Here is a 22,206-nt window from a genome sequence, read left to right as displayed (position 1 = left end):
GCAAAGTTAACGAGAAATTTCTTTTCCCGCGCGTACAAGAGTCGAAGATAATTTGCACGGAATCAGCCTTGCGTAATTCGGATTGACGTGCAACGTGTAATTTTAATTTTAATGTTCGCCACTCACGGGATGCGCACTGCTCCTCTAGTTACGCGTAACAGGGTCGTTAAATCGGTTGCCAGCCTTATAAAACCTCGCCCTCGCCCCGCCAGTAAATTTCAAGCGCAGAAAACGCCTGTGCCGTTGATTCGAATGTTTCCTACTTTTCCCTCGTTTCCCTCCATATACGCATATGCATATATTCCGCACGAACGTTTCGTGAAATCGTGTACTTTTTAAATATGCTTCGTTTTTTCTTTTATAGAGATCAGTTTTGTAGATAAGATTTTACGAAGAAGTTACTTTCCATCGAGCGAAATTTTTGTTTTTACGGAGGATCTTAGACCTTACATTTGCTAGCTAAATAAATAATTTTTTTAAATAAATATTTCCTTTAGTTATTATCTAAGTATTTAGATCTTAACCCTTTCGTCCTTTCTTGAGATACGCAAAGAAATTTTTTTGTCAGCTATCTTGTCAGTCACAGAGATATATTTTCTTATCTCTTTGCGAAGGAATCAATTTAATATTTTAGTTTTTTTGTTTCTCTAAACATCTGAGAGTTGGTATTTTAATACGTAATCGTATTAAAAACTGTGAATTCGATGTTAAGGATAGACAAGGCAAGGGATGTGAAACGGTGGCAGAGGGTTTACAAAGAAAAAGTCGAGAGAGGCAGCGAGTATATTGTCAAAATATATTCAATGAAAAAATCATCTTGTAAAATTAGACAATCGTTCCATTCGTTACAAGGGTATTAATAATAGGAGTGATAATAATAATAATCGACGTCATCATTATTACCTTGCCTAACAGAACCGCTACCGAATGCAATTAGAATCCCTACAACCTATAGCGGTGCCTTAAGAAACTCGAGGAACGTCCTTTATTTACAACAATTATCGTGAAATTTACGCCAAGGATTCGCGATCGGGCGCGACGTGAGCGGCAATTCATTCTATTCCTCATTCTTCTTCGATTTATTCCTTCCTCTTCTCATTCTTTACTTGAGCAATAATTACAGTCACACTCGTTAAATTCACGCTCGACGCGCCCGAATTTATTTATAAATAATATATATATTTATATATTTATATATTCGTATTTATATATACTCGACGTTAAAACCCAACGTTTCGCGCGACACGAAACACACTGGAGTTCTCTGTTTAATTATCAATTTCGATAACTCTTCGTTCACGCGTTTCAACACATGAGTCAATGGTTCGAGACGCGTTGGATCAAGTTAATCGTAACGATACGGAATCCCTCAATCGTAACCCTTCATCATCTTGATTCGCATAACGATAACGATTACGAAATATTATTGTGTACGTACATATAATCGTTTAATGCATTCGTTTATTTAAACACGTAATACCAATAGGAAAGTATTACGTTCATCCTCCTTCTACTAACCCCATGGAAACGTTGGATTTTCACACAGCACTGGTAAGGTTTGTTACCTTTAACTAGGCTTACCTCAAAACGCTTATAACCAATAAATAGACATCGACAACTAATTACAAACGCTTCCGAACCGGGTGTACTACATCGACGTGTCCCATCGAAACGTGCACCCTTCGTGTGTACGTATTTCCGTGTAATCGTTCGTGCACATGTGTCGCGAAATTCACCATAATGTGACAGAAAACTGTAGTAGATCAAGCTCTCTTCGCTTATGCCTCGCTTACAATAAATACACCTTCTATACCGTTTAACTAATCGATTCTTCTTTATTGTACAACCTCCATTCTCCCCCAGATCGAATGCCGCTCGGTCCACATGGAGAACATCCTTGCTAGGAAAATCTTATTTTCACCCTTTCACTCGTCTCACGTTTCTTATTATTGTTACCGTGTTCCGTGTAGGCGTAGCGAGCTACATTGTATTGGATCAATAGATCCACGTGGTTACGGGAAAATCTCGTAAGAAATGATTCGTCAAAAACGAAACAACTTCTTTTTCATTACACAGCTTCCTACCGAACCCTTAAAACGCGAGATACCACTCGTTTCGACGAATAAATTATTCACAGTGTCGTTGTTCGCGCGTTCTTAAGGACAAAGAAAGTCGTGGATTCACGTAATAGAATAAAACAGTTCCTCGTTTCGTTGCGTGGCGTCGAACTCGCGAATTCTCGACCACGTTAACGACGGGCGTTTTACGAATCGTTCGGCTGGCCTGTCCCGGAAATGGAATTTCAGAGATCACGCGCAGTCCAAGGACGCCAAGGACGCTGGACTGTGCGGTCCGCCCAGCATGAATGGAGGACTCATCGGCGGTCCACCGCTTCCGGTGCTGTTCCCATAAAGCTCAAGGTCGCCAAGGGAACCGCCGTCCACGCTGCCGTCGCATTTGTCCGACTTCCCCTCCTGCTTCAGCACCATGCGCCGCCATTTTGCGCGGGCGTTCTGGAACCAGACCTGCGAACACATCGAAACCACACCGTTGAATGTATATACGTATCGCGTACCTTCGCGTATTCGATGCTTCAGCCGCGAATGCTGATCGAAGAGAGAGTGCGCGGAGAGACTCGTGCACCGGATACCCGATGAATGTTACTATTCTTCTATGCTTTCGAGTGAATTTTTCTAGTGTTGTTGATATATTTGTACGTGGATACTTTCGAGTGTTTGCTCCGAGCCTCGTTAGAAAGTCGATGAAATGATATAATAGATTATGGAGAGCTTGCAACTCGCATATTTTAGGTGTATTAGACTGTAGCATGGAGTGTTTGGTTTTGGAGTATCAATTTAACAACGATTTCAGTTCTTAGGAAATATTTTTACTCTCTGTACATCAGTTTTCTTAGATTCATTGAAATGTAAGAATTCCTCTTTTCATGTATAGTCGTAGCTTTTCAGATTTCAGCTGACAGAAAACGCTTCTTTTTGGGCATTTAATCGAATATGTCTGTTTAAAAATCGGACATTAACGCCGGATTAGTGATTGCTTCCGCCATTTACCGCATGTATTTAGATTTGCAAATTGCAAAGTTGGAAGGCGTGTTTTTGACCCTCTACACTTTAAAACCTCCTTTCCTCCATTTTCCTCTGGATGCGTAAGTTCGCCATCCTCGAAAGAACATCGCCTAAAAAGAAGCACACCCCAATTTCTCCCGTGCCTTTACCACGTCTCGTTGCACCTGACGACGAAAAGAAACGCGGGACAAAAGGAGGTGGAGGACAGTCGCAGTGAAGAGAATGGTCGAGGAGGACCAAAAAGCTCGCGCGCCACCAATATATCTTCATCGAGGGGGCGCACTCGGAATACAGTGGGAGAAAGAGCGTGCAATTTAAATGCAACCACACGCGCAGTGGCACGTCAACGGGCCAGGCCCTGGCTAGGATAGCTACATCGTCCATACAATGCAACAATATATAATGCCACGATACACAGCCTCGAGCCTCTCCCTTTCGCCACTCTACCCTCTGTTCCCGATAGATAAAAGACGGCCTCGATACACGGATCCGGCGTCGCCATTTTCAAGAGAGTCTCCTCCCCCGCTAACTGAAAACCAGCAGAGACTTCCAACCGACACAACCTGGGTCTCCCCTTCGTGGTCGAAGCGTGTACGAGTGTTTCTCCCTGTGGCGAACTCGCAAACTCTCTCGCGCGCGCATGTTTGTATTATACATACCTATAACGTGGTTACCACTGTGTATGTTGTGTGCACGTTTGTACATGTGTATGTATGTTTGTACGGAGTTTGAAAGTGTCGGTGGGTTAGGTACGCGCGTTCTCGTGTATTCGCACATGTATACATAGAACGAAGTACGTAGAGAGACGAGAGGAGAGCGGCGACGAACGCAGCCGCGGCGAATGAGCGAGTATTCGTGCGTTTCGCGATCAATATCAAGCAAGATGGCGACCAAGAACCCTACGCCGCACCGAATACAATAGGCCGGCTCTCGCGCCTCCTCCCCTGGCCAACCCGGCGACCCCCAAGCCTTTTCTCTTTCTCTAGATCTTCTGCCGGTTGCTGCCGGCGCCATCGAGTCACCGCGCGCTTCTCTATGTCTGCCTGGATCCACGTGAAGAGGCTGTGCTTCACGGGTGCACAGAGCCGCACAAGGATTTCGAGGATCTCGTTCTTTCGCTAGAATAGAAGGAGTCGCTTCCGCAGAAACGGGTTAACTTTATTGGGTGAAGATCGGGGATGGTGGGGTGGGACATGGTTTTGGTGCGTGCAGAGGAATGTTTCTAAGGGGAACTGGAAATCGTTTTTGTCGTAGATTGAAAGCGATTATAATGCAAATTTTATGGACTATGTAAAAGTAGTTTGAACTTTCATGCTGATTTCTCTGATTGTTTTCGAAGAGCGCTAATTTTAAGGGATGGAAGGAGTTCTTTAATCTTCAACCTCTTTCTGCATTGACGATGTCATTCACGTTTTGGCGATCGATTCCTTTCTTTGTAACGAAGGAAAATAATCTTCAACGGAACGTGACGTGTGATAAATTACATCGTGTTGCAGTAATAAGATCATAAATGAAGCAAAGATCAATATTAAGGAAATCAATTCATTGTCCAATTCGTGTGCAATCTATGGCTCCGACATTTGACGGTTCGATTTGTCGGTTATAACTCAAAAGGGTCGAGATATATGAATTTTCTACGAGTAAAGAACCAGCTTATTTCAAAATCCTATCGCAATAAAAATGTCTCCATACCACCAAAACCCATAAACCCTTCAAATCTTCCTGGAACAATACCAAGCTCCATAAACCATCCTTCTTAAGAGCCTCTTAACCTGAAAACGAATCCGATTAATTCGCCATAAAAACTGCGAAGTAACCACAAAATAACCGGAAATGATTTCGCCCATAATCATACGTTTAGGTCCGAATGTACAGAAGTCAGTCGGGTCTAATCGGCCCGGTGGCAACGATTTACGCTCAGACAAATGCTCGTTCACGACGATCTTTGATTCGGCGGATCGATCGACCGAAGTTTCGGAGGTTGGTCTTAACGCGCTGAGACGTGTGTGTTCACACGTTACACCCGTCCCGATTCACGAAATAGATTCCTGGCCCGTGTAATTTAACAGTAGTGGGTTAACGAGGGCAGAGCGCGGCGCTCGTTACGACAAAACTTGCCCGGCCGGAGATTTTGAGTAGCGGCGGATTGACGGAGGGCCATAATTACGGGGAAAGGCCACAGAGGCTCGTCGACGGAAATATCACCGTGGCCCATGCGGTTCTTTTACCTCAACGCGCCGCCGGCAGCACGCACTAATTGGGAGAAGCGCGCGCGTACGTCTCCACCGCGCGCGGTTCGCCCGCCACGTGAATATTTTTATAGGAGTCCCTGGCAAGCGTGGCGACGACCGAACGCCACGCACAAGGGGTGCAGGGAGAGACGGTGAAAAAAGAGGAAAAACGATCGAACCACCGGCTATCCATCTTCCAACCGCGATTTTTGTCTGCACCTTTTTTACCCGCCTCTGGAAACCTCCGCGACCCTCTCGAAACCGTAGGCCCGGCCTCTTCCCTCCTCGTCTACGGACACCGATAGTTATCTATTCGAAACAACGTCTTTCCGTCGCGACGATTTTTTTACTCCGTTTTTCGTTTTGCTCGCGCTGCTTCGTTTTTTAAGAAAATAATATTAAGGGAAAGAAGAGTTTGTATTGGAAATGGGGGAATTGAAAAGTGAAAGTTTTTTAGTCGACTTTCGACTCCGAATACTGCTGTGTTCTTTGAATCATTTTAGGATCATAATAGAACTTGGATTATTTCACTTTTCAATTCTTATATAATATGTAATCGCTGCTTGCCTATGATCCAACGATACTAATCGATAATTAAATAAAATCGTCATCAACGTATGAGAGGAATTATTTTACAAGAATGAAGAGAGTACGAATTTATCAAGAATCTAGTAAATTGTCGAGCGTATTAAATGCTCAAAAATATGTTCAACCTCCTTTTGATTAATGAACTTATGCAGGTCCAAACGAAGATGAATGGAGAAAGCTACAGACATTTCACCAAAGTAGGAGGATGATCGATACTGAGAAAACAATCAGCCTATTTATCTTTCACGCAAAAATGAATCACCGTCTGGCCTAGATCGAAACGTAGGATCTCAGGGAAACGGTAGGGCGACGATTTTCCCCGGGACCTTCTCTTTTCGCGTACTAACAATCTCTTCTATCTTTAACCTACCGCCGCGTGTTCCACGTTTTCAAGTGCCGCCGAAATAAACGTAACACGGTCGCATAAATTCCAAAGACACCGCGGCTGGATCGAACAACACGAAGAGGGAACGCAACGATACAATCTGTCCGAAACGACGTAGCCGAAAAGGTCCCGGGGACAGTTTTAGCTGGCCTATGAAGGGCGTCATGCGTCATTGACGGCGTGCACTAATTGGAGGAGGCCGGTGCACGCCCGACGCGAATACTTTTCCCGCGAACCGACCCTGTAAATTTCCTTTTAATTGCGCATCAAGACGATTCCACGCCTCTAAATATTTTGTCTAGCGTGGAAATACGATGGAACGTTCAATGTGTAGACGATTCAGAAGATTGAATTTGACAGAAGATGATGTGCTTTATACATAAGTACAGTCATTCGTAAGAATTTTTGTATGTTCTATAAGGGGACTGTTTTTGTTCAAATGAATTCAATCTTCGTATAATTTTGATCAATTGATAGTAACGAAGAACACATGGAGTTTGATTAAACGTACAAACTCATGATGAATTGGTAATTAAAAGTAGCACTTACTATCATCTTCCTATGGTAAGTTTTTCTATGGTTCAATTCAAATAACGAAGTTGATAATTATTAATTGCTATAAGGAACGCGGTATATATTATAACGAATAATATAAGGGCAACTAAATTATATTAATTTTCAAAAATCTAATTTTAAACCCGAGTCGTTAAAAATCATATTGTATTATGAAATTAAGAAGTATCCAATGTCTCGCCAATACGTCTATACGTTTCAGGAAGAGCATAGTCCCAATTAATTAACTCCGAAGAAAGCTACTCTTAGACCAAGAAACCGATTATATATTCCACAATATCAATGTGCATCGAACCTCCATCCAGAGCACTGTCAATCAATAACAAATCTTCCCAAGACAAAACCGGACACACGTGCAAGTAACGATGACATATCCCGCGAATCATCAAACGTCGCAAAACTCGATTCCACGATTAAACTCGAGTAAATGTAGCACGAAACGAAGATTATGGCTATGGCTTCGTCACCAGATCGAAAGCTTACCTGTAACACCCTTTTTGGCAAGCCAGTTTTCTGGGAAAGTTGCTTGAGATCCTTCGCGTCCGGATTGTGATTGATCGCGAAGTAACTCTTCATCGTCCTTAACTGGTGATGCTTGAAACTCGTTCTCATTCGTTTTGTTCTGCTATTGGCACCAGGTATGCCGGGAGTCGCCGGTCCTCCTCTACCGAAGGGCATATCTATGTAGTCCGCGTTCAAATCTGCAACATAAATTCCCAACATCCGGATTATGCGTCTTAATTAAACACCGGTGTCGCGGGCTATTTTTGAAGCCGCCCGTATCGCCTGTATCAGTTAGGGGGATCTTTTCCCGGCGGCGGTGGACCGAACCTCTCTTCGCGCGCTAAGGGTTGGACCCGGCTTTGGATTTATGTCTCGCCTTCCACGCAGTTCGTCTCGCCGATACCACGGAACGTCAATATCGCCGCGACTTTATTTACCGTCGTTTATCGTTTACCGACTAATTGTTTAAACGAAAGGGTTAATGATATGGAGGTTTGATAGGGAAGATTTGTGTTTACTCGGTTATATTTTCTTTCGGTTGGATTATTTGGAAGTTTGTCAGTCGTGGATTTTCTAGATATACTGTACAGTATTTGGCAATCCTTTTGAACCGATTCTGTCATTTGTTCTATTGTTTTTAGAAATCAATAAAATCGAACGAATGGAATCTTTTTAATAGTGCATTCAATATCAGGTGAAAAGTTATTAGTTGCAATTCTTATAAATAATATAATGTTAAAAATAAATACGCATGGAATGAAACTTCCTTCCATTAAGAAATTCAGGGAAACTGGAACATGTTTTCCCTCCCAAATTCAATCCAAACCTATCAATTTCACTGCTTCACAGCAAACACGCTACCGAAAAATCTCATCGAAAATCAAAAGCGATAAGGGGGCGACGTTGGTAACCGACGATCACGCGTCTCGATCGGAAATAAAGTTATCGTGGCAACAATTGCGGGCTCTCGAGGCAATGCGAAGAACCGTCGGAAGCGGCAATGCGGCTGGTCGCGACTCTAGCGCTGTTTGATGTGTATCACAGCTCATTAGCTCCTCGAGTGCAAACAAGAAGGGTGATAGCGTATGCGAAAGACCAGTGGATACACGGCCAATTACAACTCTATGCAGCAAATAGTTTGCAGGCACGATACCTCATTCCGGTATATCTATCCTGTCCCCGAGACTTCGCCAGTCCACCAGAGAATAAAGCGACGCTCCGACAGCCGTCCAGCCAGATGGCGGATCGATAAGATCGAGATCGATCTTCTATCGCGTGGAAATCTACGAAACCGCTGACTCGTTCACGATGAACGACCGTTCTTACATATTTTTTCCCTTTTTTCTCTTTACCCGTTCATTCGCTACCGTTCGCTATCTGAACTGCATCCTGCGAACTTCTGCCGCTCAGTTGATGAACTTCTAGATCTCACGGAGATCTTATGAGAATCTCTAATTACCGCGTTAGACGATTATTTGGAACCGTGAGAGAGTATCGATATTCTCTATCCTATTTTTATACTATTAAAGCATTTTACGACTCTATACTATACAATCATGCTTCATGATGTATTTTATGAAAAAATGGAGTTCAGATTGTTGAACAACATATTTTCATTATTGTAACAATCACTTCTGATAAGATCAAATTTGTTACTGAATAGATTCAATCTTTTAAATCATCGTATCAGACCATCAATCGTATCAGATAGTAAAAAGTATAAATAGCTGAAGTAGGAAGAGCTAGCATATCTTAGAAATTGTATTAATTCCAAGGTTAGACGAGTTGGAAATATCTCGCAAAAAAATTCAACACAACCTCGTCTTCTCGATCTGAAACATTGTCAAACGACCGCCACACGTTCTAAAACCAAGCACACCTCGAGATAAAAGGAAAAACTGGAAGAAATTCTAGTCGAAGAGGCCCGACGACGACGACCTTGCCAGCGAAAAAGGTCCAATCGACGAAGGCCCCCCCTATCAAATTATTTTATTTCAAACGATAAATTCTCGCGCGAGGCTATCCAACCAGCAAACAGAACAAATAATTTCCAGTCATCCGTGGGTCCCGTGTCGAGACATCATCGTTCGCGGACACGAACCACGAGATCTTTTTCACAGGAAACAGCCAAAAGAAAAGGACCCAGAGAAGAAAGAAAGAGGAAGAAAATGAAGGAACAAAAAGAAAAGCAGAGGAACTGGTCCCGGGGTAGAGAACGGCGCACGGCCGGTGGTTCGTCGAGGCGACTCGTCTCTGGTCCCTCCTCTGTTCCCACGGTCGGTCAACAATCGAAATTAAGTTCTCGAAGGCGGAGAAGGAAGCTGCCGCGGCGCGCTGCCCACGCGCGACACGTACACGCTTTGTTGGGATTGGATTCGTGAATTTATGTCGCGGCGACAAATTTTATCAGGGTTCGGTGGCAAACACCACGCGCCCACGCGCGCCCGTAAATCACCGGCGGAGCACACACCTCTCGGGGATTCGTCGTGTTACGTGCGCGTACCGCGCGATCTCTGACCGCGTGGCCGAGGCCCTCGTACCAACGTCCACCGATCCGGGACCCTGCAGCTCGTGTAAGAATTTTCGTGCACGCGATCGCGATCGTGCCCCGACACCGACGATTGAAAATCCTCGGACCTGATCTAGGTACACTTTGGAACTGTTCTTAAAACATGGATGCAGAGGAATGGTTAAATGCGAGTTGGCATGAAGTCTCTATATAGTGATTCGAAGTGGTTATGTGGACAATTTGGATTGCTACGTAGTTAAGAAGAACGTCGATGAAATTCAGATGAAGTATCTTCTAAGTCTTAGGTAACATTGATTGTTTGGAATGAAGAAATAGGAGTTGCTCGTAATTTTATGTGATATCTACTTTATTGCAGGCGGAGTCTTCCACGTTGATTTGATTAAAGTCATTAAGTTAAGTCGAATATAATATGAGGCAACCTTCTGATAATTAAGAAGATCGTTGGTAATATTAAAACTCGAGATATATCTTTTAAATATCATTACTTGTTCGTAATACAGCAATTGTGTCATTGTCTTATCGAGCTATAGCTTTCCATATTCATCATTAATAACTCGTTTTGTGCTGCGGTTAAACGGAACGCGTTCTTTCTTATCTTAGATTAATTAAATACAGAGAATATATGAATATTAATTGATCTTATATCAGGGACGACTCAAATTTTGATAAATAAGATTAGCGTTATTGATTGTTAATAAAGTTAGATTGCCTAATTTGTATAGATAAAAGTGGTTCAAAGGTTAACACAACGATAGAGAGAATTTTCTGGCGTGTGTTTCGGTATAACAACGTTAAAAGTAATAAACGTTAATTTAATGGAGCAAAAATAATGACTCATTGACGAATTACAATGTTTTAGCACAGCTTAATTGAATTGCGATAGGCACGCAGTTTTCGTGCTATTAATTTTTCAAGATGAGAAGTTCAACAACACTGAGCGCCTCGTTTTTCAAAGCTACTGACGCGGTTTGCGATATTTTCTTGTTAAGCAAACATTCGACCACTTCACGGTCCAAAAAATCGTACAGCAATTTTGCGGAGTTACACGTCTCGTGCTTTCTAATTGCAAACCATGATTATTGCGTGATACATTCCAGCACAATGCTCGTACAACGTGTTTCTATTCCAATTTGCATCTGTTCTATCGGGTACGTTTCACCTTCATTTGCGATCGAATCTCTGAAACGTGTCTACACATACGTATACTATTCGCTGCCAGAATGTTAATTCGCGCGTGAAGAATTTCTCTAAAATAACTTTTGCATTCCTCGAGGGACAATGTGCAAAGCTTTTTATAAATCTGGTACGTGGTGCAACCGAGAAAGCGATGAATCACTTTGCAGCTGTTAGGATGCCCGCAAAATCGTCCAACAGCATGCGATACAAAACAAAATAATACGCTTCGGAAGAATAACGAAAAACAATGCGACCAAGTTCCCTTCGAATATTCTAAAACACTGGATTATGCTCGATGGAAGAAACGATCCAGATAATTCGCAGACACAAATTCTTCTTTCTAAGTCACATAACTCGATGGAAGTGACAAGTGATCGAGAAATATAGCTATCACTGTATAAATATATTTTGCTGCTACGTGTTACATGGAGGCTAAAAATATAAAGAATCAGTTAATTTAGAATTACCTCGGAAGATTGTTTAGCCAAAAATTTAAAGAAATTAATCATAAAATTAATAGGAGATTAAGCGTAGCGCTTAAACACGAACCTATACGAGAATTATGACTTAGAAATTAAGGATTCAAAAAACTACGGCTTTACGATAAAACAAATTACTCTGTAGTTCGTTTCTTCCATCAAACACATCTTCGTTTTCCTCCAAAACTTTTGATCAGATACGGGTAACGACACTCACCTATGTTGGCGGTCATAGCTTCGAGATCCTTGGGTTTCCTCTTCCTAGGCCTACCCTTCTGTCTTGGCGGCGGCACGACGGCGGCGCCATTGAAGTACGGTACCTTGGGTGGTGAGCCTGCGTCGGGTATGGATGGCGTCGAAGGCTGAAGCGGTACAGGGCTTACGTGGCTGTGGGGATGCTGAGGATGCATCGAGTGATGCGGATGAGACGGATGGGAGGGATGATGATGATGGTGGTGAAGGAATTCCGGCGAGGGGAACGGTTGTCCGGGATAGTGCGGACCGGGAGGATAAACCGGAACTGGAGGACTCTGAGACGGGTGCAGCTCCGCGCCCATCTCGTAATGCAATCGACAGAGCACTGCACCATCCCTCATCCCGAAGTGATCGCCCTTGGTCAGCGGAACCGCGCAGGCGGCACATGAGAAGCAACGGACATGGAACACCAAGTCTCTGGCTCGCATCACCAGCTCCGAGGCCAGGATCGCTGCGTGGCATCGGGCACATCGTTTCATACTGCCAAACATTCTGAAAAAAGTTTAGATTTAAAGTTATATATGTGGAGACAATGTATTTTCTTTTGAGAATAATCATTAAACAAGGAAGATTAATTTTCTGGTACTTAAAAGTGAGGTATTTTAATTGATTTTTATACTTGAATTTATGAATGAGACATTTCATTCCTTAAAATGTAGGTAATTTTAAGTTCGTTTCTTTTTTCTTCAATCATTATCATAAAAACGTTCATATTTTTCAGCAATATCAAGTGTTCTTTTATTAAGACAAAATCGTGATTATACCTATATATTTGCTTATTTTTGTTGTGTTGCTTTAGCTCTAATTAGCTATGGATAACATATTGAGGTAGATTTGAAGTATCTTGTTGAAAGCGCCATATGAACGACTGTGCGATAAAATATCTCATTCATATACATATTGGGATGGTTTAAAAGAATTCTTTTGTAATTATCGAATAATCCCTGTAACGTAAGTGACAGTTTTAAATATATATGATAATAACGACATAAATGTTGTTTTACATACATATAATATATCTCTAAAATAATATGATGTTTCAACGGGCAATAACTTGGCCTAAAGTAGCCCGATCTTTAAGCTCCCAATTTGCAGGACGATCACACAGCCCGGTTAAAAAGCCAGGGTAACTAAACGTTCTAGCAAAGTTACGCCGCTTTTGGTCCGCGGGGCATATCTTTGGAACTAAACCGGCCAATTAACAGGGCAAGAAATCGGGCGACGTTGGTACAACGCCCGCCGACACCGGGATACATACAAACAGATCGAACCGGCGGCCATGACAAAAATAACCAAGAAATTATCGTAACTGCGGGATGCAGGCGGCGCCCATTTTTCCATTCACTTTAAACGATACAAACACATCCGCATGGGGAATGTTTCTCATCGTCCGAGATATCCACCGTGTCCCACAGATAGGGTTCCGTTAAATCGAGAGAGAAAAAAAGGAGAAAAAAATGAAAGAAAGGAAAAAGTCAACCAGCAAGCAGATAAACAGCCACCGCCAGAGAAGTGTCCGTGGCACGAACGTGGATCGAAGTGGAACAGAGACAGAGGCGACACATAGAAACTCAGTGATATCGCGAAGGTAGGGAAGGGACACGTATGGTAAACCGCGGTGAAGCAAAAGGGCGGAAAGGGAAGGAATATGCCGATGCAACGGGCACCGTGACATCGCTACTGCATTAGCGGCACCCTGCAGTCTCCATTACCGAAGCCGGTCGACTATCTACCCGACATCCACCACGGCTACCTACCTAACCACCTATCTCACTCTCCACCTCCTCCCAAATATATTACGTCGCCTCGCAGCCGTACTAAAGAACCTAGATAGAGACGTGCCCGATCTTATAACCCTGATGCCACGTCGGATCCAGTCTCCGTTAAGTTGCTCCGCACCATATAGAAATATATGGTAGGCATAATCATGGTGTTTCAGACGTATGTAGAACGATTCTCGAACCTGGGTCATTGGTTAGTCTTTGAGGTGTTTGGTGAGACGAATGTTTGAAGGATAATGAGAAAAATGGCTTGGTCGTAATGTTATACACAACTGTCGCTGAAATTATTGTTCGTGTATATCGTTTAGATATTTTTATTTGTATCTGAAATAAAGAGAAACGTCTCTCTATTACTTGGGACCTGAATAAAGGGAACAGTGCATCGCTTTGAAAAATATCGCAGAGAAAATCGAGTATATGCAAATAAATTTAGGTAACGTTACAGATTACTAAATTTTCTTACAATATATTTTAAGCTATGATTCAAAGAAAGGTGAATTGTGTAAAAGCGTGAGGTTGAAGTAAAGACTATTTTAAAGAAGAGACGGTTTTTCTTTTGATCTCCCTGGAATCATGTCAACACGCGTAGCCAGACAATGATTTTTCTGAGATCGACGCGATATTGATGGAATGAATAGGGAAATGCGGGAAAACAAAAGGAGGATGTGGCCACGAGAAATCGTGCACGCACTGCGGAGCAACGATCTCAGCAATTGGAAAACGAGAAAATGGGGAATAACGATCAGATATCGCGTAACGGAAAAGCAAGCCAGACTCCGCGTAACGAGTTTCGTTGTTTCTCGATGGAACAACGACTCGGTTTGCTCGGTATTCTCGTCTCGAAAAGGGAACACGTTCGATGCATACCCTGTTCGATAACACAATGAAATGCAAACAAGATTTAAAAAACCCATTCATCTAGTATCTCCATTAACACGGTCTGTATAGTGCATTAAATCTACATAAAGCTTGTTTAAACTGTCTTTACTCTACCAAGCAATTTAACAAATAAAGTTTCTTCTTAATTAATATACGTTACATTCTATTAATAACAATAAATGAACAACAAATCAAATTACTTAATATTATATATTCAATTTTCCCGAAACAGATATTTACATCCAAAATAAAACGAAAAAGAGAAAGAAGGAAAAGGAGGAAGAATGTAATCTAATTGTCATAACGTTGCATGTACGCAACCTCTACACGTTATCTCGCTGTATAATTCTAAATGAGTTAATAAAGATTCTAACATATTTGTTTTATTACATACCTAAATTTTGCAGAAAAGCAACGAGCGATAACAAAAGCTTTTTTTCCCCTAACAAACACCTTCAACAATCCTCAGAGGAAGAATAGCAAAGATGAAACTGCTATTGTATAACTCGAAAGAGGGCCAATCGGTTACCCAACATGCTCGAATGGATCCGATTAGGCAAAAATACGCGGAGTTATCCTGCTGAGCGCAAACCAGACTACCGCAGCCATTGTATTCTATATGTGTAGCAGGATTGGGGCTGTCAATAGGATCAGAACAACGATAACAATGTGTCTCGAGTCAAGAGACCCTCGACGACTAGTAGATACGCCGCGCCTAATCCATTAGATTAGGTTTAGGTTTTACCAGGGACCAGGTTAAATCCCTTCGACTCGAAGACTATGTTCTACTGTGCAACGTTATTCGTCGAAACCTTTGGCACCCATCGTTGAAGGCAGGGTGCCGAATGACTGGCTACTTTCATCGCTGGCGTTCAAGTCGTTTTGGCCGTGTCCCTGTGAAGAGGTGTTGACACGGCTTGACGCTAACTCCCGTCGACGCTTGAATGGAACTTTGAATCGAGTCTACTTGTCGGACTCGCTTGGGGACCGAATATTTTTCTAACTCGATTGGAGGAGCCTGTTCAGTTGAATGTGAAATTGAGGAAGAGGATTAATTTAGTTTGAAGTGCGGTGTAGTTTGATGTTGATGGTATTCCGTAGGGGTTGAGGAGTAGTTTGATTTGACATAGAGAAATTATAGAAATTGTTACAGCACTTATAGAAAATTTCCATCGATAATATATTGATGGAAATTGCAAATGACGCGTATTATAAGTAAATATTTATCAATTATTCAATTATTATGAACTCGAATGATTCTGTCTTGCCATCAATCTCTCCAACTGATCAGAAACCCAAACTTTCCACTTCATTAATCCATCAGTCTTCCTCCATAAGACTCGTACATCCTCTTCAAGCCCAAACACCTCACGAAACTGTCAGAAACCCGCAAGGTATTTACAGCAAAGAGAAAAATCCGTGAAGGTAAGTAGGGTAGAGTTGGTTTTGGCTATTCCTTGCCGTTGGTCGACACTGTCTTCAGCCTCCCCACGAGGGCTGTCCCGCCGATGGATGAATGAACGAGCTCCACGACCGGGAATAACCTCATTCACGCGCTTCCATCCGTCCTTCCACGCTCATCCTGGTTCCACAAGGCACGGTGGGGGGACGCCCGCAGAGTTTTACAAGATGCGCCATATGCGATACATTATTATACAATGCGAGTTGCCGCGGTATTCTAAGCGCGGCCAGAGCCTCGCTTTTTCGCCCGGCTCCTAAACGGATCGTACCCAGTCCGCCACAAAGAGTCGGAAATCTTTTATAATACGCGAACTACTCGCGCGGCGCTGAGACCACTTGCCGCGCGTTCGCACACTCGTTGCATCCGTCGACCACGTGGATATTCTCTCCCTCCGTTTCCATTTCCTTTTCTTTCTTTCTTTCTCTCTTTCTTTCTTCCCTCCTCGTCCAGCTTCTTTTGGTTCGTAGCCTCGTTGCGACCGCTTTCTTTTCGGTTCGCTTTCTTTGGCCCTCGAGAGATGCCCGCGAGGACACGAGCCCCGCAGAGGCCGCGATTTCTCACGTGCCGTCTCGAGAAAGATGTAAGACTCCACACGTCTTCATCCTTCGACCTTTGCACCCCGCGGTTCTCGTTCTTCTCGCACGCTTCTGAGGGTGATTTTTTTATACACTATACAATGTTGGGTATTTTCTCTTTTTTCTTTTTTTCATTTTGGTTCCTGTTTCTCTTTGTACGATTGTTGGTAGGCACAAGGAGGAGATCGTGTTGAGTTTGGTACAGTTGGAGAGATGTTTCTGAAGGTTTGATTATGATTACTTTGCCAAATAACTTTTGATAGAGATTTAGTAGAAATGGAGTTAAGCTTGAATAGTTTTCATAGGATTGTAGCTTATTTGGATTATATTAACCATTATCTTAATATTTCTCTAAAGAAGTAGTTCGTAAAAGTTATGATCTTGTCCAGATTTTTACTCTTAAACAGTTTTTTCTGTACTTGGTTGTTATGTTAAAACTTTTTAAGCGTTTTGTATCATGTAAATTTTGCCTACAGGCAATTGCATCGCTTACACTTGTGATACGAGTAGAAACATTCCAAACTACTGTACGAAACACTTAACATATCTCTAATGAAGATTCGCCATTAAACGAAGAAGCGTGCAAGCCAAACGTCGTTAAGATTTCACAAGCTGCAACCTGCAATCCAAAAATTGTAAGAAATTCAAAGTCCTTCGCTCGATTAAACATTCCAGTAATTTCTTTGTAATGTATTCACAAATTCTAGCCAGCCGCTCTTGCTGAATTCTCATAACCACATCGTTAAGACTCTTGCAGAAATGTTAAAACGAAATGGTAAGTCGTGAAAGTAATCGACGTTTTATCGAAAGAATAATTTCGCTATGAACAATGACCTGTCATCGGAAGTAGAAGATGGAAAGAGTGATCATTTTCGCCAAATTGTATTACTAGAATTCGCATCCAACTTTACACATCGCAATCAGAATCAGATTACTTTTCATACGATGTCAACTTTTCTGCGTTTTTCCTTTTTTAACTATCATGAAACTTTCTATATCAAAAGACAAAATAAGTGTCCTATATTATTACCATATGCTTTACGTTGGTTTGAAAAACCTAAATACGATAAGAATAATGACTTAAGAAAATACTTAAGAAATGAATAAAATGTGCCAAGAATATTTCTAAACAAATATCAATGTGACGTTATCATTGAAATGTTGACTTCTCGAAAAGAGTATGTTCTCGTGTAAAATTTTTCGGAATCGTGGAAGACGTTTTCTTCGATATTGTGTCGTGTTCTCGTGGCATTTGTCAGGCCGCGTGCGGACATTCAAAAAGATCCAGTCCCGCTTCTATTCGTTCAGCAGCGTCGTATGTTAAAGCGGAGGCCGTTGACAAGCCGCGCAGGGATTAAGAGGACAGGCCTCACGATGCTGTAAATTATTATTTTCACGATAAAGGCATGTCCACCTCGACTGGAATCCCGGGTGTAATTAATGCATCCACCGATAAACGATCTGCTTCTGTCCTTCCTACGGCCGCGAATCTAATCGACAAGATTCGACGATCGTGGCTACCGTCCTCACTGGAAACGTGACTGGGTTGTTGAAAGAGAGAAGTAGCAGAAAGGAAGATTTTGAGACACGCCAGGTACGAAACGCAACTTACTTCGATATTTCTTACACTGTAATTTTAATTAATGTATCTAATTTAGTACTGGGTAATTTAGTAACATAAGTTCGCCTTGTTTCTATATTTATTATACAGGGTGGTTGGTAACTGGTGGTACAAGCGGAAAGCGGGCGAAAAAAGAATTCGAAAATATAGAATAAAAATTTAAAAATTGAAAAAGTTTAAAAATCAAAAAAATAACGTCAATCGAGACAACGATTTACAGTGAGATCCGTTATAACGAGACGTGATAAAGTGCAGTACCGAGCGAAAATTCAAAGTCGATTTTCTCGAAAACAAAGCCTCGAACGAAAAATTTTTATTGCATATTTTCGACTTCTTTTTTCGCGTAGAATCACCCCCTTTCCGCTTGTACCACCAGTTACCAAACACCCTGTATAAATAGAGAAAACAGGACGAATATATTCATATTACAAACTGATATTTCTTCATAATGGTTTTTATTTGTTTATCGAATGCGCGACGTACCCGTACGATAAATAACTTAACCAAAGCTATTGCGGTTATTCTGTTAAAATTTTGTACCAATAGATATCGTATCTTACTGTATCCTACAGCTCTCTAGCTCCTTACATAAAAACAAAACCACCCTTCGAATAGCAGAACCAGTTCCCCATCACACCATACATTTACCATTTTCCATATATACCATTCTACGCTTCATTTCTACTCAAATAGAGATCGTTACAGACCGGAGTGGCAGCAAGTGAAGCGAGACGCGCGGCAATGAAAGTCGCGGTGACAGGAACGCGGTGAAAATCTTGTCGGGATAGGCCTGTCCGGTATCCAACCATCAAGGAAGATGAACGATAATGCAAGAATACCGTGATCCAGATTAATGCTCGAACACCGCGCCGCGTCGCCGCCGGCGACCCACGCGTGTGCGTGTCCTCCGCCGTCGGGGGAGATCCGCGGCGTATCCGCCCGGTAGCCCGTAGCTACATTATTCATAAAATAAAACGCGCAACCATTGGTTAGTCTGCGCGCAGACGACGCGAGAAAATCAACAAGAAAATGCAGCGGGCCGAGACAAGCCCAGCCGCTGTTACGAAAAGATTATTCAGCGAATCATTCAGTAAACCTAGCCGTTACTTCCGCTCGCGGGCCGTCTGTAATAAAATGATATACACTGTCGAACTTCCGCTGACGAGGCACTTTCTAAAATGAAATTTCGTTTTTTTTTTTTTTACAGATTTGTCGAAGAAGAATTATGTGTATTGAGATTTGTGATTGGTAAAGGTTGGAGATTAAATCATGAATGGTCATCGAATGTTGGAACGTTGATAAATGGGTTATAGACTAAAGAATGATAGTTGAATGAATGAAATTTTCTAGAGTTGATATTTTAAAATTATACACACGCGCTTTCTTTCAGTAATTATAACAGAATGATACTATCGACGAATCTGCAGTTCAAATTCCACCAAATGATCTCAGTCAACCTCTGTTACAACACTTCATTACGTAACTCTCATTGCGTCTTTTAGACAAACTTATAATTCATCATCCAACGACACCCAATAATTAGGAACAAAATCACAGTACCTCGAGAGATACATATTCTAATTCTCAATCGTGGAAAACTAAGAGTGTTGAGATCGAATCAGTGAGACTCTTAGTAACTGGAGATTCCCTGAGTCGAGAAGCATACGAAGAACAATGTTGCAGAGGTACATATGGAAATCCAGAGCATGATATTGTGAGAACGAGGAAACACGCAATGTTCTCGGTAGATAAAAGAGCTTGGTCGACCTTCTGGTTACAGGAAACACGTAGACTATCCAGGTAAAGTTAGCATCGGTTGCGTAGCGGAACCAAGCTCTTGGAAACGAAAATTTCCAACATGGAAGAAGTATCCCCAAGGGCAAACGTGTCGCGATGGTGAAGATCCCCCGGCTGGATTAGACATAAACATGTCATACCGGCGATATCAACGCCAATAACGTTGCAAAGCGAACAAGTCGCCACGATATCGCTGCTTCCGATCGCCTCCCCACGGGGGCAGCCAGCGGGCAACAAAGAAACCAAAAAGGGAAACGTCTCTGGAATCGCATACCGTGAAAACTTCGCGGCTGATGTATCGATAAAACGCGTTGGCAACGTTAATCAAGCACCTACGGTGCCATGGAACAATCGTTGAGAAAACGGTGCGCAGTTGCGTCGATGGTTGCGTAATATAATATACAGTGCCGTGCAAAAGTCTTGGCCCTCTCTTAATAGTAACAATCATATTTTTAAGAAACATTTCCATACAGAATTACCTGGAAATCTTTAGATATTTTAGTTATGTAAATGGTAAGTAAATGGTAAGAATTGAGTTTGTTGAAAAATTAGCGGGAACACTTTTGCTGTGGAGAGGACAAAACAAGTTCAGGTGTCAACTTCGATGTTTCAATTTCAAGTTTTAAAAGAATTTGTAGCGACAGAAAAACAATCACGTTAAAAGTAATCGAAACGACACGGTCGGATTAATACGTGTCGACAGACTTAAAATAATCTGAAGTATATTTATATTTATCTGTAAAGACAAAATATTTATTTGACAGATCTTATTCGATATTATTTTTGTCGTTTACTGTGTATCACGATCTATATAATTATCACTGTGTTTGATTGCGCAGCTAAATGATTACAATATCATCGTGTCGAGTACGACGAAAGAGACAGCGAGGAAGAAGGGGACAGTCTTTATCGATGCAGAATTTGTATCCGGATTGTCGTTTCGCAGCCTTTCGCGGCTACCGTTTCATTTTATTCGGTTAACGAACGAGAATCGAACGCGAGAACCGACTCGATACACGACTATTGGTCTCTAAGGGTACAAGTGGAACAAGAGCGGATTACGAATTGATCCGGCCTGAAAATGGCCAGAGATATCCATTTACGAGCACCCACTCGCCAGATGGGGAAAATTTATGTCCCCGGTTTCTTTTCGCTTTAGGAATTATTAGCTTCGCAGTTTGGCGCGAGGGCTACGCTTGATTTTCCGACCGAACGATTAGTCTTTGAAGCAAGCAGCCTCGATTAACGTCCTGACATCCATCATCGAATGGACACGCGTTGGATCACGGTCGTGTTTGTTCGGGTTGCGAAAGGGAAGCTAGAGAAATGATTTATCTAGTGGCCCTCGAAGCCGATTTCCGGTTATCGTTTGTTTTTGGTGTGGACGTTTGACTATAGATTGATGATTCTTTTGCAACTGAAAGTAGGGAGATGAATGGTATCAATGTTAACCTATTAACAAGATCACTGCACAGAATAAAACGAAAGAAATCACGTGTCTTCGCAAGCATTCACGATAGACAATCCATTTCAATAAAATGATTGAAGTATCATAACACGTTATTGTGACGAATTATTAGAGTATGAATAATACAATTGTCAAATTAAGACTGCTAAAATCTGATTAACGACTGGAAAAAGTCAACGAAATAACCGTTGTATAAAAAATACACTACTTAACTTGAAATTATAATAATTTTCAAGTTCAAAGCAGAAATATTTTACATTTTACAAATTTCAAAAGAAAATACACAAAGAAAACAATAATATTCAGTGGTTATCCATGAGCTACCAATCCCAGAAAAATCGTATCCCATTAAAAAATTCAGTCCAAAAGGACTCGGATTATTTTTTCTCCTCTTTCTCAAATAGTAACTCGCCCAAGCCCTAACCATCGGCCATAAAACCCTTTCTTCCCCACGATATATAGTAATAATCACGGGATTACCTCGCGAACCGGTGCTTATCTCCCGAACAGTCTAATCTGAATATTGATCTACGAAGAACGTAGGAAAAAGGGAAAAAAGAGGCGGGCCTGAGGAAATATAAACTCGCCGGGAAGACACGCTGCGTCCTGTGATATGTGGGGTATCTAGCCAGAGGGTACGTAGCTCATCTCCGCCGGTGCAATAAATACGTACGATTACAATGTTACGCGGCTGTAACTCAGCCGCGCCTCCGCTGCGCCTAGCAATGCGCTCAGCAATTTACGACGAACTTGATTCGACCATTCCTAGTTGTATCGAATCTTCAGGCACTAAGACACTCAAAATATAATGTTCCACTG

General features: G+C 42.0%; 1 protein-coding gene across 2 annotated transcripts in view; it reads right to left on the bottom strand.

Annotated features, from left to right (window-relative positions):
* Positions 1-773: 773 nt before the first annotated feature.
* The window catches only part of LOC117156812 (protein apterous-like), a 54,424-nt gene continuing 32,991 nt past the window's right edge, over positions 774-22,206 (bottom strand). For both annotated transcript variants that reach the window (XM_033334181.2, XM_033334182.2), the window contains exons 4-6: positions 11,767-12,296; positions 7,344-7,561; positions 774-2,525 (exon numbers count right to left, since the gene is read on the bottom strand). In XM_033334181.2, the coding sequence (XP_033190072.1) occupies positions 2,310-2,525; positions 7,344-7,561; positions 11,767-12,296 (964 nt within the window). In that variant the 3' untranslated portion in view covers positions 774-2,309. The remainder of the gene's footprint in view (positions 2,526-7,343; positions 7,562-11,766; positions 12,297-22,206) is intronic.

Source organism: Bombus vancouverensis, chromosome 4 (assembly GCF_051014615.1).
Source record: "Bombus vancouverensis nearcticus chromosome 4, iyBomVanc1_principal, whole genome shotgun sequence".
Taxonomy (NCBI): domain Eukaryota; kingdom Metazoa; phylum Arthropoda; class Insecta; order Hymenoptera; family Apidae; genus Bombus; species Bombus vancouverensis.
Note: the sequence above shows the minus strand (reverse complement) of the source record. Positions and strands in the feature narration are given on the sequence as shown.